Genomic DNA, 15,011 nt, shown 5'->3' with positions numbered 1-15,011 from the left:
GATATTGCATTTTTTTCAGAAGTATGGCAGCAAGGTTCAAGAGCTTTCATGGTCTAGCATACAGTACATTACTTGAATCTGTGTGTCTTGTCAATCTGCCATACAGGTATCTTTGACTTACAACTGCTTGCTTAACAACCATTCAAAGTTATGATGGAGTTCAAAAAGGTTACTTAAAGATACTGTCTTCAAAGTTATGATGACTGCACCTTTCTCACAGTCATGTGATCCATTTTGGGTGCTTGGCAACAACTCCCATTTACAGTTGGTTGCAGTGTCCCACAATCAAGTGATCACATTTTGTGATGCTTTTTGTTTTGTTCTGGCAAAAAACCCTGCACATTGAACAAGCCAGAATTGGACTTATGACCATGTGATTTGCTTAATGACCACATGATTCTCTTAACACCCATTGTAAAAATGGTTGTAAAATTGTCCGATTCATGTGGTGACTTGACTTATGAGCGCAACAACTTACCACCAAAATTCTGGGCTCAGTTGTGGTCAGAAATCAAGGACAACCTGTATGCTTTTATAGCACTTTGAGCTGCACATATGATAAGTGCTTCACATCATCAGGTGTTAGCATTTCATTTAATGAATATTTTCCGTCCCATGGATAAACAGGCATGTGTAACTCTGTGCACTATTTTTCATCTCTTTCACAGGCATCCATACTACCAGCAGCTCTGCCTCATCCTGTCAACAACTGTTACCCCCACTTGTGCTGCCATGTTGTCAGAGTCACGCTGGAGGGGTCTCCGTCATACCTTGCTGGTGCTCTTCTCAGCCACCCTTCTCATTGGCATAACGATGCTGGCCATCTCCACTGAAATCAGTCCTATTGGGGTTTTCTTTCTTGTAGCAGGGGGCTTGTGTTTGGTTGGCTACCTCATTAGTGTGGCAGCTGAACAATGCCTGAAGCATCAGAATGCAGGAGAAGAGGCACAGGCAGCCCCAAGAAGACAAAACCACAATGGGTAAGACCATGTAGTTGTGCTAATTTTCACATATCTTAATCACAGGATATTTGCACCCATTTCTGACACCAGTTTAAGGGAAGCTGGCAAAGACCAAGGACTTTTCTAGTTTAGAATCCTAATTCCAGTGATGAGTGCTCAAGCTTTTTGGGAAATGTATATGCAAGATATGAAGATTGTAACCTTTCACTGTTGTGTATCTGCATCATGATATTTCTTCATATACCCATTGAGTGCTGACATGCATGCATGCATTTTCATTCATTCTGTAGTAAAATCAGACTCAAGGCAGCTACTCTGATGCTGCTAGAGAGTTTAATTCATATTATCACTACCTGCCTTTCTCCAGATGGCTTGAAAATGCCATTCCTAGAATTCCAAGCCAATTTCATTGACTGGGAATTCTGTTCTGCAATACCAACACATCTGAAAAGGGATCATTAGATAAGACTGAACTGCAGATAAACCTTGACTTACCACAGTTTGTTTAGTGACCATTCAAAGTTACAATGACACAGAAAAAAATGAGTTATGGCCATCATAATTTACACTTACGATGGTTGCCTATGTGGATGCTTGGCAACTGACTCATATTTATGATGGTTGCAGCAGTCACCTTTTGCAACCTTCCGACAAGCAAAGTCAATGGGAAATCTGGATTCACTTAACAACCATGTCACTAACTTAACAACTGCAGTGATTCACTTAACAACTGTGGCAAGAAAGGTGGTAAAATGGGGCAAAAGTCTCTTGACCATTGCTCAAAACATTATCTTTTTTCATCTGATGTTCTAGGACCGTGATGGCGAACCTATGTGGCACGTGAAGCCATATCTGCTGGTATGTGAGGTGTCAGCTCCAGTGCACATGTGCATGCCGGCCAGTTGATTTTCAGCCTTTCTGTCTTCCCTAGAGCCTGGGGAGGGGGAAAAACAGGCCCAACGGGGCAACTGGAAGTTTGTTTTGGCCTGTTGGGCCTGTTTTCCGCCCTTCCCAGGCTCCTGACTCTTTCCTGGAGCCCGGGAAGGGCAAAAATGACTCCCCCGGCCGCCTGGAGGAAATGCCAAGCTCAGCTTAGAGAAGAGTAGTGCGGTGCATGTGGGGAGAGCATGTGGGTTCTGTGCGCATGTTGGGGGCACTTTGAATTATCGGCAATGGCGCATGTGTGCCCTCGGTGGTAGCCAGAATTAGGGGTTTCTCAGTTGTAGCAACTTAGTCACGGAACTCTTCCAAGGGGAATGCAAGTAGACTCCCGGGCTGTTTTAAATGACTATCCAGCAAAGTAGCTGTGCTTCAGATCCTTTCCATAGAAAACAACGACACCTAGTGGAACTGGAAAGCAGTTACAGTGCTTACTCTTTGGAACAATATACCATAGTCTTTGAGATTTGGATGGTTCTGACTGTAGTGGCTTCCCATAAGGTTTAAAAAAACCATTCTCCCCCACCCCCACCCCCGGCGTTTGGGCCAGAATGTGGGATAAGCTCTTCTGTAATGGTTTTGGATTACACTAAGCCCGGGATGGCGAACCTATGGCATGCGTGCCACAGGTGGCACACGGAGCCATTTGTCAGGGCACACGAGGCGTTGCCCTGTCAGCTGGCCAGCGCGCATGTCATTTTTCGCCCTCCCCAGGCTCCAGAGGCTTTATAGGAGCCTGGGGAGGGCAAAAAGAACCTTCCCCCCCAGAGGCCCTCCGGAGGCTTCAGGAGCTTCCCTGAAGCCTCCGGAGCACCAAAAAACAGCCCTATGGGCAAATCGGAAGTTTGGGAAAGGACTTCTGGTTTGCTCATAGGGTCAGTTTAAGCCCTCCGGAGGCTTCAGGGAAGCCTCCTGAAGGTTCCTGAAGCCTCCAGAGGCCTCCGGGGGGATGGAGGCTGTTTTCGCCCTCCCCAGGCTCCTATAAAGCCTCTGGAGTCTGGGGAGGGCGAAAAAAGCATGCAAAAATGGCGTGACCCGTCAAAACCGCGGTCCACAAAAGCGCGCTCGACGAAAGGGCGCATTTGACGTCATCAGCGCGACGAAAAAAATAAAAAATTTAAATAAAAATAAAATTAAAGCAAGCCGATTCACATAAAGGTAAGGGTTAGGTTTAGGGTTAGGTTAAGGGTTAGGGTTAGGTTTAGAGCGTTAGGGTTACGTTTAGCGTTAGGTTAAGGGTTAGCGTTAGGTTTAGCGTTAGGTTAAGGGTTAGGTTTAGGGTTAGATTTAGGGTTAGGTTAAGGGTTAGGTTTAGGGTTAGGTTTAGGGTTAGGTTTGGGGGGGTTAGGCTAAGGTTTTCGCTTTATTTTTACATTTATCGATCACAGCGCGATGTTTTCGTCGCGCTGTGATGACATCACGTACGCGCTTTCGTCGAGTGCGCTTTTGTCTACCGCGGTTTTGTGGTGGAACCAAAAATGGGGGGGAAGATAATGTTTTGAGCAATGGTCAAGAGACTTTTGCCCCATTTTACCACCTTTCGTGCCACAGTTGTTAAGTGAATCTCATTCGTGCATGCGCACTGGGGGGGGGGCGCACGTTGTATTATAGGTACGACCCGTGCACGACCCCCTTGCGCTCCCCCCCTTTATGGCACGCAAGCCAAAAAAGGTTCACCATCGCTGCACTAAGCTGTAACATGGTCTCAGTTATGCTTTAGTACAGTGTGTCTCAGCATTTTGTTGTTTGTTATGCTTTTGTCTGTATGTAAGCCACTTAAAGTCGCCATTCATGAGTTGGGTGCCCGTATTCAATCAATCAGAGACATGTCTGTTAACCCAGGTATTTGGAGTATAACAATTTGTTCCACTACCAGATTGCTTTTTAGGTTGCTCAATTTATTCCTTTTTTTAAAGTGAAGCTTGTTAATTGTTGTTTTTATTGCATTTAAAAATGTTCAGTTTAATTATTTTCTTCTTCATTTAAGATTTTTTTGGGAACTGCTCTAGGCTTATCAGGACAAGTTGTATTGGAAATAACATTAGTAATAATCATTGCATCACATGCCCAATGGTGCATGAAAGAGATGACAATCTACTGGATAGATGACAATCTACTAGATTACTGCTTACTTATTCAGATAAATACGTCAGGAAGTTGAATTATATAGCATAATTTACAGAAAAGGAGGAGATTTTTGCATTCTTGCAGAGTAATAATCAAACAGGATGTAGAATGCAATTATGGGGATTAAGTAGAAATTAGATACAATAAACCTACGTGCTTGAAATGATTTAGAATCTTGCTTGAGTCTCATTAAAAAAAAATAGGTAACTGTTCCTCATGGAACCCGGAAGCAGATATTTTGAACTTTGCTCCCATTTTTTTTTATTATACAGAGACAACGCAACCTACGAAGCACCAGCATATGAGGAAGTGGTGGCTACTGGCTACTTGTCAGAGTCAGCGCCCACAATTTGGACCATTACATCTAGTCCTGGAGTAACCCAAGGAGAACCCCCTCCCTATAGTGTGGTTATTGAGCCTCCTGCCCATGGAGAGACAGTGGTGGAAGCATTGAGTGTCTCGGTGGAGCCTGGTACACGGCGGGCCTCCGAAACAGATCTGCACTCGAGGCTGCGCTTCCGACTGTTCCTGCCCCCAAGACTGAAACGCTTTGTCTCAGATACTCATGAACTCAAAGGGAGCGAAGAGCGCCTAGAACGCCTGGAACGCCTGGAGCCCCTCACTCCACCTCCTGCATATGAGAATGCGACTGGTGATGAAATCTTTGAAGGACACTTTCAACCTTCAAAACCTTGACTGAAAGGCTGGAGATTGACAAATGGTGCCAGTATTACCTCATTACTTCTTTCGAGCCCATTATCAGCTTGGTATTGGAGCCTGTGTGCTTCATCTGACTGCAAAGTTTGTTTGCAAGGGCTTGGCTCTCTTTTATGAAACAATGCATGTATTGTAGACACGCAGCCATGGTAAGCACTCCTTTGCTCCCTTTGGAGTTTCTTTCAGGGAGTGGGGAGAGGTAGAAAGGTTCTTAGACATTTCATCTGATATGGTTACACATTTCCAAAGTCATTCATATGTTCTTACCATTGAACAGCAGCTTAGGCTGCCTAGGAAGTGGAGAACAAAAGGCAGGTTGGCATACCTGGAGGAGACAGATTAGACACAGATTATTAATTATTCTGCCTGGCTGATATAAACAGAAGTCTGGAGAGAGGGAAGAACAGGGCAGGGTAGAGAGCCAGTGAAATAAAGATTTTTTTTAAAAAAAACCAGGAAGTTGTTTTTAATTTTTTTTTTAACTTACTGTAAGTCTCACTGATAAGCTAGTCTAGATCCAGGAAGCTTTTAAAAGATCTTCCTGGAAAGATTAATATCAGCCAAGAAAATACAATACAATAGTGATGATTCATCTTAAAACTGCTTTCTCTTATTTTCTGTGTCATACCTGTCATGTTAAGTATTCGTTGTGTTTTCTGTCAGGAGTAGGCATTTTATCCAAATATTTATTTCAACATTCTGAATGAAAGCTAACCGTAACAATGAACATCTTCCTTAAAATCAAGTAGGGGCAAGTAGGGGTTCTGTAATGCAGAGGACAGTGCCCAGAGGAGACTACTGAAGCGTCCCCTTTCTCTTATTTATTGAAACTGGGCTTGCTTTATGTGAATCACGATATGTACATGTGGAGTAGTTCCTGTTATGAGGATAACGAATCCAGTATGGATCTCTGTCATAACCTTAGAATCTCTCATGATGAAAATAAGCTTTTATATACAAACAGTTCATACAAGCTAGTGTAATATAGTTTCCAAAGATTTTAATTAAAATTTTTCAAATCCGTCTTTGGTGAAGGGGGCTAGTAAATCAGATTTCACTAATTTTACCTGAAATAGATATTGTAAGAGGTACCTGCTCCATGTAAGTATGAAATAAAGTAAGCCGTGGTGGCAAATTTAAAATTCAAATAATACTAAGACTGCCACTTTAAGTTTTTCTAACAGAAAAATCTGAATAATTTTCAGGTATGTTCAAAAGATTCCTGTCTGAAATTATGCATCAGCTGCTAAAAGCAGTAGTATTGTGCAATAAATGTTATTTTTATGGCTTCCACATTGATTGTTAAGGTGCAGAAAGATGAATGTTAACATTATTTTTTTCAATATGTAAAATTGTAAAACAGAGTATGCAAAATACATTTTATAGCTTGCTAGATTTTAAAAGCATAAATCCAGCGCTGCCAAGGAATGCTCAGACAAAATAAAACATTTGATCACAGAAAATCTATGGGCTGATCTCTTGCATCCAGAATAACAAATAATGGAAGATGTTACCATAGTTGAGTAAGTCTTTATCTTTCAAGCAATGCACTTTTAAGAATCCCTTGAAACAGACCAGCTATGTGATTCTTGTGTCTATTAGGCCAAGGGATAGTCACAAAAGAATAGGGTGCTGGAAATGAAAAAGAGAACTTTCTATTAAAATATAGTTCTTTCAGACATCATTCCTGGATAGAGGAAGAGGACTTAGCCCTAATCTTCTAGTTTGAATTAATTCCCGAGTGGACAATTAACTATTCATGAGTTTCACATGCCCCATAGCCCCATGGATTCTTCTAACTTTTCTTTGTGACAGTTATCTTGGGCAAACACATGTTCTATATGCAGTAGAACCTCTGGTCACAGCCATAATTGGTTCCATAACTTTGATTTGATTTGTTTATTATTTATAGGCCGCCCTTTTCCCTGAGAGGACTCAGGGCGGCTTACAATTTGTGGGGAGGGGAATACAAGACAAGACATGAGACAATACATAAGTAAAAATAGAACACAACATTCATTCATCATTCGGGTGGGGACGGATTAGAATCTTTATCCCCAGGCCTGACGGGATAGCCAGGCCTTGAGGGCTGTGCGGAAAGTCTGGACGGTGGTGAACTTTGGTCACAAACTGAGTTGGTCGTGATCCGAACCTAATTTTGAAAATTTGGCACTTACAAAAAAAAAATGGTGTGGAAAGGGAAACTGGCCATAAAAAAAATATGTGAATTTTTTGGTTGGAACCCGATTTGGTCTTGGTCAGAAGTGTTCGTGACCAGAGGTTCTACTGTGTTGCCAAACACAATGACTTTCAAACAGAAGAGAATATATGTAGGTTTGAATGGTGAAGTACTTGTTGCTTTCTTACTTCTGAGAACCTATTTAGGGACATTAGCAAAAAGGTGTCCCATCAAGCAGTTTTTATCAAGTATTGTGAACATGACTAAGACTTGATTTATGCTGAAGGCATTTGGGTATATGAAGAATATAATAGTGGCATTGTCCAAAACCTATTTGCTATTTAATAGAAACACAACAAACAGTTCAGCAGCATATCTATAAAGTTTCTGAAGTGAGCACAAGGCAGACACTCTGAAGTCTTTCAGACGCAGAGGTACTGTATGTTTTTTAAAATCTATGATTACTGTTGACTTGGAAGCTTCGGTTGCCACTGCATTTTTTGCCTTTAGTCCAATTTTCAATCGGCAAAAATTTGTACGTGGATTTTTTGTGCTGAAAGTTTTTATTCCCCCCCAATAGAATGTCAGAAAGACATTATGCAAAATGGCTTGGGCACTGTGAGTGCAATAACTCTCCAAGAACAGAAAGACTGCAAAATTTGCTGTGCTGGGAGAAGCTGAGGGGGGGGGGGGGAGAAATAGTAACAATTAATGGTGGTTAGGAGCCTTCACATAGCTCTGTATTGTGTTCCAGTTACAGCCATTTCTAGATTGGGAGACTCTGCTCAGTCATTCATGCTTGGTCATTTCCCAGATTGGTGTATTACAGTGATGGGATTATTATATATTTTTACTACTGGTTCTGTTGGTGTGGCTTGGTGAGGGGGTCATGTGACTGAGTGGGCATGGCCAACTCAACGTCATTCACATCCATGCCCACTCAGTCACATGACTCCCTCCCACCAAGCCACACCCACAGAACCCAGTAGGAAAAAAAATGAATTTCTATCTATCTTATTTTCTGCCCAGGCCTGGCCTAATCTGTCACCTCCACTTGCATGCTGCCCGCTCTCTCTTTGCTAGTCCTGTTTCCGCTCCTTCAGAGGCCTCGGCCCTAGCCCTGCTTCCTCCCCCATGACTGCCGATTTCTTTGCACTTATCTTCCTCCCGCAGTGGCTGGTCCGGACTCTGGAAGGCAAGCTCTCTTTTTTGGTGCAATGGTGAGAAGCCTCCCAGCCGCCGTCTCTTTGTCAGCAACTTCCCAGCAGCAGCAGCTGACTGGAGGCCACTGAAAACTACAGGTGGTCTCGAATGTGCCGAAAAAGCCGCTGCCATCACCATCCTGTTCTTTGCGCTGGCCACGCACATGCTACCCATTGCCTGCTGCACTACTCCTCTTGGACTTGCCTGAGCAAGTTCATTCAGTATGGAGGCGATTGGCGAGTCGATTAGCTGGGTCGCATGGTGAAGCCAACATATATAGGGCTGGGATGGGCGGAGAACATCAAACAGGTGGATGGGGGAGTGTCGAGCAGGTGGGCGGGGCGAACAAGCATCAAGTGGGTGACCGGGGTGGGGCCAGCCAGAGGTTGTTACTACTTCGGTGAACCAGGTCAAATTTCCCCTACCGGTTCGGCTGAACTGGTGCAAACCGGCTGAATACCACCTCTGGTGTATTGTAATGTGGTATGTATGGGGCTGCCCTTGAAAAGTATCTGGAAGCTTCAGCTGGTGCAGAACGCAGTATATCTCTGGAATGGTACACATTACACCTCTAATCCACAAGCCGCATTTGATGGCAGTTTGCTTCCAGGTCCAATTCAAGGTGTTGGTTTGACCTTTAAAATCCTTTATGGCATGGTGGTAGGTTATTTGAGGGAACACTTCTTCCCATTGCATTTCCCATCCCATCAGATTTGGAAGAAGAGATATGTTGTAGGTTCTGTCTGGTAACGGGCCCTATCTGGTGGGAACCTAAAGACGGGCATTTTCTGTCACAGCACATGCACCTAATGGAACACCATTCCCCACACCCCCTATCTCAAGGTCAAGCTGCCTCAATTCCTGCTAATCTTTTGCAAATCACTCAGAACTTGGCTATGAATCAGGATTGCAGACTCTCAAGGGAATGGTGGGTAGTTGAGATGGTGCCATTCTTGTTAGTATCTGTTGCTCTCTCCTTGCCTTTTAAAAAAATGTATTAATTTTTAAGTGTTGATTTTTATTTTTTAAAAAAAAATATTGTGCACCATCCCAATTGTGCACATTTTGTGAGATGGATAATTTTATAAATATGAATGAATGGATAGATTAAATTTATATGACACCTGGCTCCTAATGACTCATTAAAACATTTACAAACAAAGAGCAATAGGAAAAAAAACAAATATTCAAACAAAACACAAGAAAAAGAGACAGGGAAGATAGAGAGACAGAAAGAAAGAAGGAGGCATCAATCATGCATTCTACAGGTCTGTGCAAATACCCACATCTTTAAAATCCCAACAGTGTGAGAATTGTCTGGATTTTGGAGGGAACCTAATTCCACAAGGCAGGTGGTATTACAGAGAATGTGCATTTCTGGGGTCCCAACAGGTAGCAAGTGGCATTGTTTAATTGATGGAATATGGAATCTGCCAACCATACCAGATCAAAACAGCTGGGCAGATGCTATGGGAGAAATTCAGAAATAGACCAGAGGTCCCAGTTGGGGGGTGGGTGGGGAGGAAACAGAAAAATTCCCCAATGTATTTTTGCAAGAGACAAAGTTGGTCAGCATCTCAGAATGAAATCAACTTCTCCATTCTAAGCTTCTTCTTGCCTCCTTTCTGGTTACTGACTCAAAGGGCTCCTATTGTGTTATTAAAGTGTTGGAAAAGCAGATGGAGGGAGGGAGGGAGAGAGAGAACACATATACTATAGGCAGGGGATTAAGAAGTCTAATAGTTTTCACATTTATATTATATAATCTTCCAAGATTTTGCTTTGTCTCATAAGTTTTAGTTTCATAAATGTTTTGTGAAATTTTGGCTATACAGCAAGCTGTTAGGGCGCTATAATGTGTACAGTATGGTGTTTATGGTGACATCATATGTGGACCCTTGGTCCTATTTGATTATGTTGGAATTGTGGAAGAAGTCAATATGAACAAAATGTTTGGGAATCTTTGCCGTTCACCACCACATACAATATTTTTTCCCTACTCATTAAAATGAATATTCTCGCCGGCTCAAGGTTGACTCAGATTTCCATCCTTTCCATGTGGGTAAAATGAGGACCCAGATAGTTGGGGGCAATATGGTGACTCTGTAAAGCGCTTAGAGAGGGCTGTAAAACACTGTGAAATGGTATGTAAGTCTAAGTCCTATTGCTATTTCAATTATTTATTTATTCGTTTGTTTATCAAATTGTATATGGCTGCCCATCTCACAAGAAATAACTCTGGGTGGCATACAGTGAAAAAATATGAAAACAAACAAGTCAAATACAGTCATATTAAAAAAAAAACACTCACACAAAAAATAAAGATTCTGCCATTTCATTAATACTGGTGATAGTTCATCCTTTGTAAGAACATCCTTTGTTATTTCTTGTTCCATATGTGTTCTTTGCAGAACACATGGAAAATAGCAGGGATGATTTTCTGTCGACATTTTCTAGGCATCTTTTCAGATAATCCCTAATTCAATCTGTGAAAGGAGACCAATAACTAAGAAGGAAAATATATTGAGTTGACATCTGTAATTTGCATCCTTTTACTTATTACATCACCTGATTTGAATGCAAATTTATTTCTGATTATATATTGTCTATCTCAGGCCCCTCACCTTTGTTTAGAGTTCAGTTGCTAAAATAATCCATCCCTCACTCCACTAAGCAGGTGTAATCTTTACATTGGCTCTCTGCCCTGCATGATGTCCTATATCCCAAAATGTCCCTTGCCTCCATGCATGCTTCTAACTAAACTTTAATTATTTTTCAAAACGCAATAATAAAATAAAGATATTTTCTGCTTATTACCACTATCGTATTTTTCGGACAATAAGACACACCAAGATTTTGAAGAGGTAATTTTTTTTTAAAAAAGCTTTTGCCTGCGAAGTGCTCCTGAGGGCTGGGGGAGACGGGGGCAAAAATGACCAAAAAATGGCCCATTTTTCACAAAAACGGGCCTGTTTTTTGCTTTAAAAAGGGCATGCATAGCCTTTAGGAGACTTGAAGACTGCTCCTGGGGACTGGGGGGAGGGGCAAAATGAGCCCAAAATGGCCATTTCTGCTTGTTTTTGCCCTCCCCAGCCCCCACGAGCACTTTGCAGGTCTCCCAAAGCCTATGTACTTCCAATTTTGTGAAGGGGGCGGGGATTCAGGAGGCGACAAATGCTGTATTCAGTGTATAAGACACATCCAGATTTTTAGCCTCTTTTGGGGGGGAAAAAGGTGTGTCTTATACTCTGAAAAATATGGTATTTATTTCCTTCAATAGGGGCATGATGGCTCAGTGGCTAAGACGCTGAGTTTGTCGATCAAAAAGGTTGGCAGTTCGGTGGTTCGAATCCCTAGTGCAGCGCAATGGAGTGAGCTCCTGTTACTTGTCCTAACTTCTGCCAACCTAGCAGTTTGAAAGCATGTAAAAATGCAAGTAGAAAAATAGGGACAACCTTTGGTGGGAAGGTGACAGCATTCTGTGTGCCTTCGGCGTTTAGTCATGCTGGCCACATGACCACAGAGACGTCTTTGGACAGTGCTGACTCTTTGGCTTTGAAATGGAGATGAGCACAGCCCTCTAGATTCGGGAATGACTAGCACATATGTGTGAGTGGAATCTTTACCTTTACCTATTTCCTTCAATAGTATAAATATGAACATAAATATATGCATAAAGAGGAAAATAAAAAAATCTTAGTTTTAGATAAGGCACATACATATTATAGGCAGGAATAGAACAGGATTGATCCCTATTACCTTTATCTTTTACAAGTAATATTCAATTAACCTAATGAACTGAATCTTAATTTGTTACTAACAACCTAAATGACACATTTCAAGATAGATGGGAATCATAGACAAACCACTGAACAGATTTTTTTCCCTATTATGAGAAAGGAAATGTTACCTAATGGAAACTGACATGCACAGATTTTATATTTACTCTAAAATATAAAATGATCCTTTGTTTTGGAAACATTACTAATCTTTCAGGCATGTGCAAATTTTCTTGGACCACACAGAACTTAACCTTATATTGATTCATATTGCCTAATGCTAAACAAGCCAAGAAGAGTGCAATTATATCATTTGCTTTTAGGATAGCCGCTTACTATCCAGTTTCCAATAGGAAACTTCTTCCCCAAATTTGCTTAAGAAGGGTAGGGAATTTCATTACTTTTTCTGACTGGGCACTGTTGGAAAACAAACAATGAGTAAGAGGGAAGAGATCAAAGACTTTACATCCACATCTGCAATGTAGGTCAAAGACATTACATTACTAACCTTTAATGGATTTTCCTGTACATACATGCTTATGTTAAGAACTATATGTTGCTCAATGGAATGTCTCCAGGGAATCTGGACTACAGGTAGTCCTTAATTTATAACAGTTCATTTAGTGACTCTTCAAAGTTACAACAGCAATGAAAAAGTGTGGTATGACCGTTTTTCACACTTACAACTTTTGTAGCCTCCTCATGGTCATGTGATCAAAATTCGGACACCTGGCAACTGGTTTACATTTATAACTGTTGCAGTGTCTCAGTCATGTGACCTTCTGACAAGCAAAGTCAATGGGGAAGCCAGATTCACTTAAAAGCTGTGTTACTAACTTAACAACTTCAATGATTCATTTAACAACTGTTACTGAACAACTGCAATGATTCACTTAACAACTGTCTCAGTTGTCTTAACAACTGTGGCAAGAAAGGGCATAAAATGGGGAAAAACTCACTTAACAACTGTCTCACATAGCAAGAGAAATTTTGGGCTCAACTGTGATCATAAGTTAAGGACCACCTATATTAAGTAACACATCAGATTCAGTTGCTAGGCAAGCTATTTGCTTACCTAGTGGTTGCAAATTATTTATACTAATGTACCATTATTCAATTGTTGGAAGAAATGTCCATCTGGATTCAGTTCTAAGTGGGGAAAAAGACACTGGAAACATGGAGATTGTTTGGAAAGATGGTGTAATGAAGGGGCTTTGGGCAATTCCTCCTATGGCTCTGTCTGAAGGAGGTAGATCTTTGTTACGTAGAATAGCCTGGGCCAGGGCTTAATGGTCCATTGACAAAGGAGGGGGGATGGGTTTCTATCTCCCTTTAAGGGGAATATTCTGCCCTTTTAATATTTCCTAAAATATTTCATTTTTCTAGGAGAGGTGTGAGTGCTAACTTCCTATACTACACTACAGAACATGTTATTGTTCTTATTCCATGCAAAAAAAATAGCAGCTTGGAAAGATGGACACCCCCCCCCCGCTTTGCCAATTACATTACAAATTAGTTAAATGAAATAATTGATTAAAATTATTAATTCATTATTAATTCATTTAAGTAGATCTTTTCCTGTTATTGAAATCACCTAGCTCTAATTCAGCTATCCTTTCCTTTTATAAATTGATTCCCAGGGGCTTTTAGAGAAAAACATGATTTTCATAACTCATTAAAATAATAACAAGTCTCATTCATTCAAAGTCAAAGTTGAGTTGCTTTTTCACTGGAGTTTGGGTTTTCCAGAACACTGACACTCAATTCTTGATTTCATGGACAAGTCCATGTAGTTTGGTTGACAAGAATATGAATATAGATTGGGGTTGCATTCTTCATCAAAGTCTACTATCAAGCCAATCTTATCCAGTCTTGTATTTTTTCCTGGACCTAGCTGAAGCTGGACTGATGCTGCCACCTGCTGACTGAATGGTTAAAAGGCTTTCTTATTTATTAGCATCATTTTTCTAGTTCTGAACAAGAAAAAGTAAGTGAAAGTTTGATAGCTTTCATATAATTGCAGATAGTTCTCAACTTACAATGGCAAAGTTACAATGGCACTGAAAAATGTGACTTATGACTGTTTTTCAGAGTTACGACCTTTGCATGATCGTGTGATCAAAATTCAGATGATTGGCAACTGGTTCATATTTATGACTGCTGTGTCCCAAAGTCATGTGATGTGTGACCTTCTGACAAGCAAAGTCAATAGAGAAGCCAGATTCATTTAACAACTGGGTTACTAACATATCAACTGCAGTGACTCACTTAACAACTGTGGCAAAAAACCTCAACTCAAAAATAAATGGGGCAAAACTCAACAACAGAAATATTGGGCTCAATTGTGATTGTAAGTCAAGGACACCTGTAGAGACAAAAATTACTTAAATAGTTTATTTTATGAGTGAAAAGCTGTACTTACACAGCATGCTGAATTCTGAATACTTTTGTCATGTTTTACTGAACGAAACAATTGGTGCAGTTCCTGCAAGACATTAAATCATAATTGTTAGTTTACAACAATAGTAATGAAAATGGTAAAACCAGCTGTCTGGAGAAGGCTTTAATGTTGGCAAAGGTCAGTGGTGAGATTCAATTTTTTTTTACTACCGTTTCTGTGGGCTTGGCTTGGTGAGCATGGCAGGAGGTTACTGCAAAATCCCCATTCCCTCCCGATCAGCTGGAACTCAGGAGGCAAAGAATAGCCAGGCAGGGCCAGGCAGAGTTGGTATTTACCGGTTCTCTGAACTACTCAAAATTTCCACTAAAGGTTCTCCAGAACTGGTCACAACCTGCTGAATACCACCTCTGGCAAAGGTGCAAGGAAAGAGACGAGAAAGACCACCAGCAAGGTGCATGGATTACAGTTGCAATGGATTGGAAGACTGGGAAGGACCAGGTTAGGGACAGATCCCTATTTCTGTGATTGCTAAGAGTCAATAGACTCAAGGTACATTAACAATCAGTATGGCAATTCCTGTACCTATTACTTCAATACATTATGGCTTAGTTAACGATAGCTAACAAGCAGGTAGCATAATAATGTAAATACAAACAGGAGGAATCACTAATCTGTGAGATGCCTTATTGTCGGCGGAGTATAAC

The 15,011-nt window shown here is 41.1% G+C and overlaps 1 protein-coding gene across 1 annotated transcript; it reads left to right on the top strand.

Annotated features, from left to right (window-relative positions):
• The first annotated feature begins 662 nt into the window (after positions 1-662).
• TMEM139 (transmembrane protein 139) lies at positions 663-6,373 on the top strand. Its single transcript, XM_014063699.2, has 2 exons — positions 663-980; positions 4,301-6,373. The coding sequence occupies exons 1-2, from the start codon at positions 733-735 to the stop codon at positions 4,722-4,724; spliced, it is 672 nt and encodes a 223-aa protein (XP_013919174.2). The 5' UTR covers positions 663-732; the 3' UTR covers positions 4,725-6,373.
• Positions 6,374-15,011: the final 8,638 nt, after the last annotated feature.

This window comes from Thamnophis sirtalis, unplaced genomic scaffold (assembly GCF_051295495.1).
Source record: "Thamnophis sirtalis isolate CommonGarterSnake01/CBP01778 unplaced genomic scaffold, rThaSir2_p1.2 scaffold_5, whole genome shotgun sequence".
NCBI lineage: Eukaryota > Metazoa > Chordata > Lepidosauria > Squamata > Natricidae > Thamnophis > Thamnophis sirtalis.
The sequence above is the reverse complement of the archived record's forward strand: the minus strand, read 5'-3'. Positions and strand labels throughout refer to the sequence as shown.

Excerpts from the sequence above, each read along its gene's own strand:
- TMEM139 (XM_014063699.2), top strand. The coding sequence starts at position 733 with ATGTTGTCAGAGTCACGCTGGAGGGGTCTCCGTCATACCTTGCTGGTG. Across the intron at positions 981-4,300 it reads AGAAGACAAAACCACAATGG|AGACAACGCAACCTACGAAG; the intron begins GTAAGACCATGT and ends TTTATTATACAG.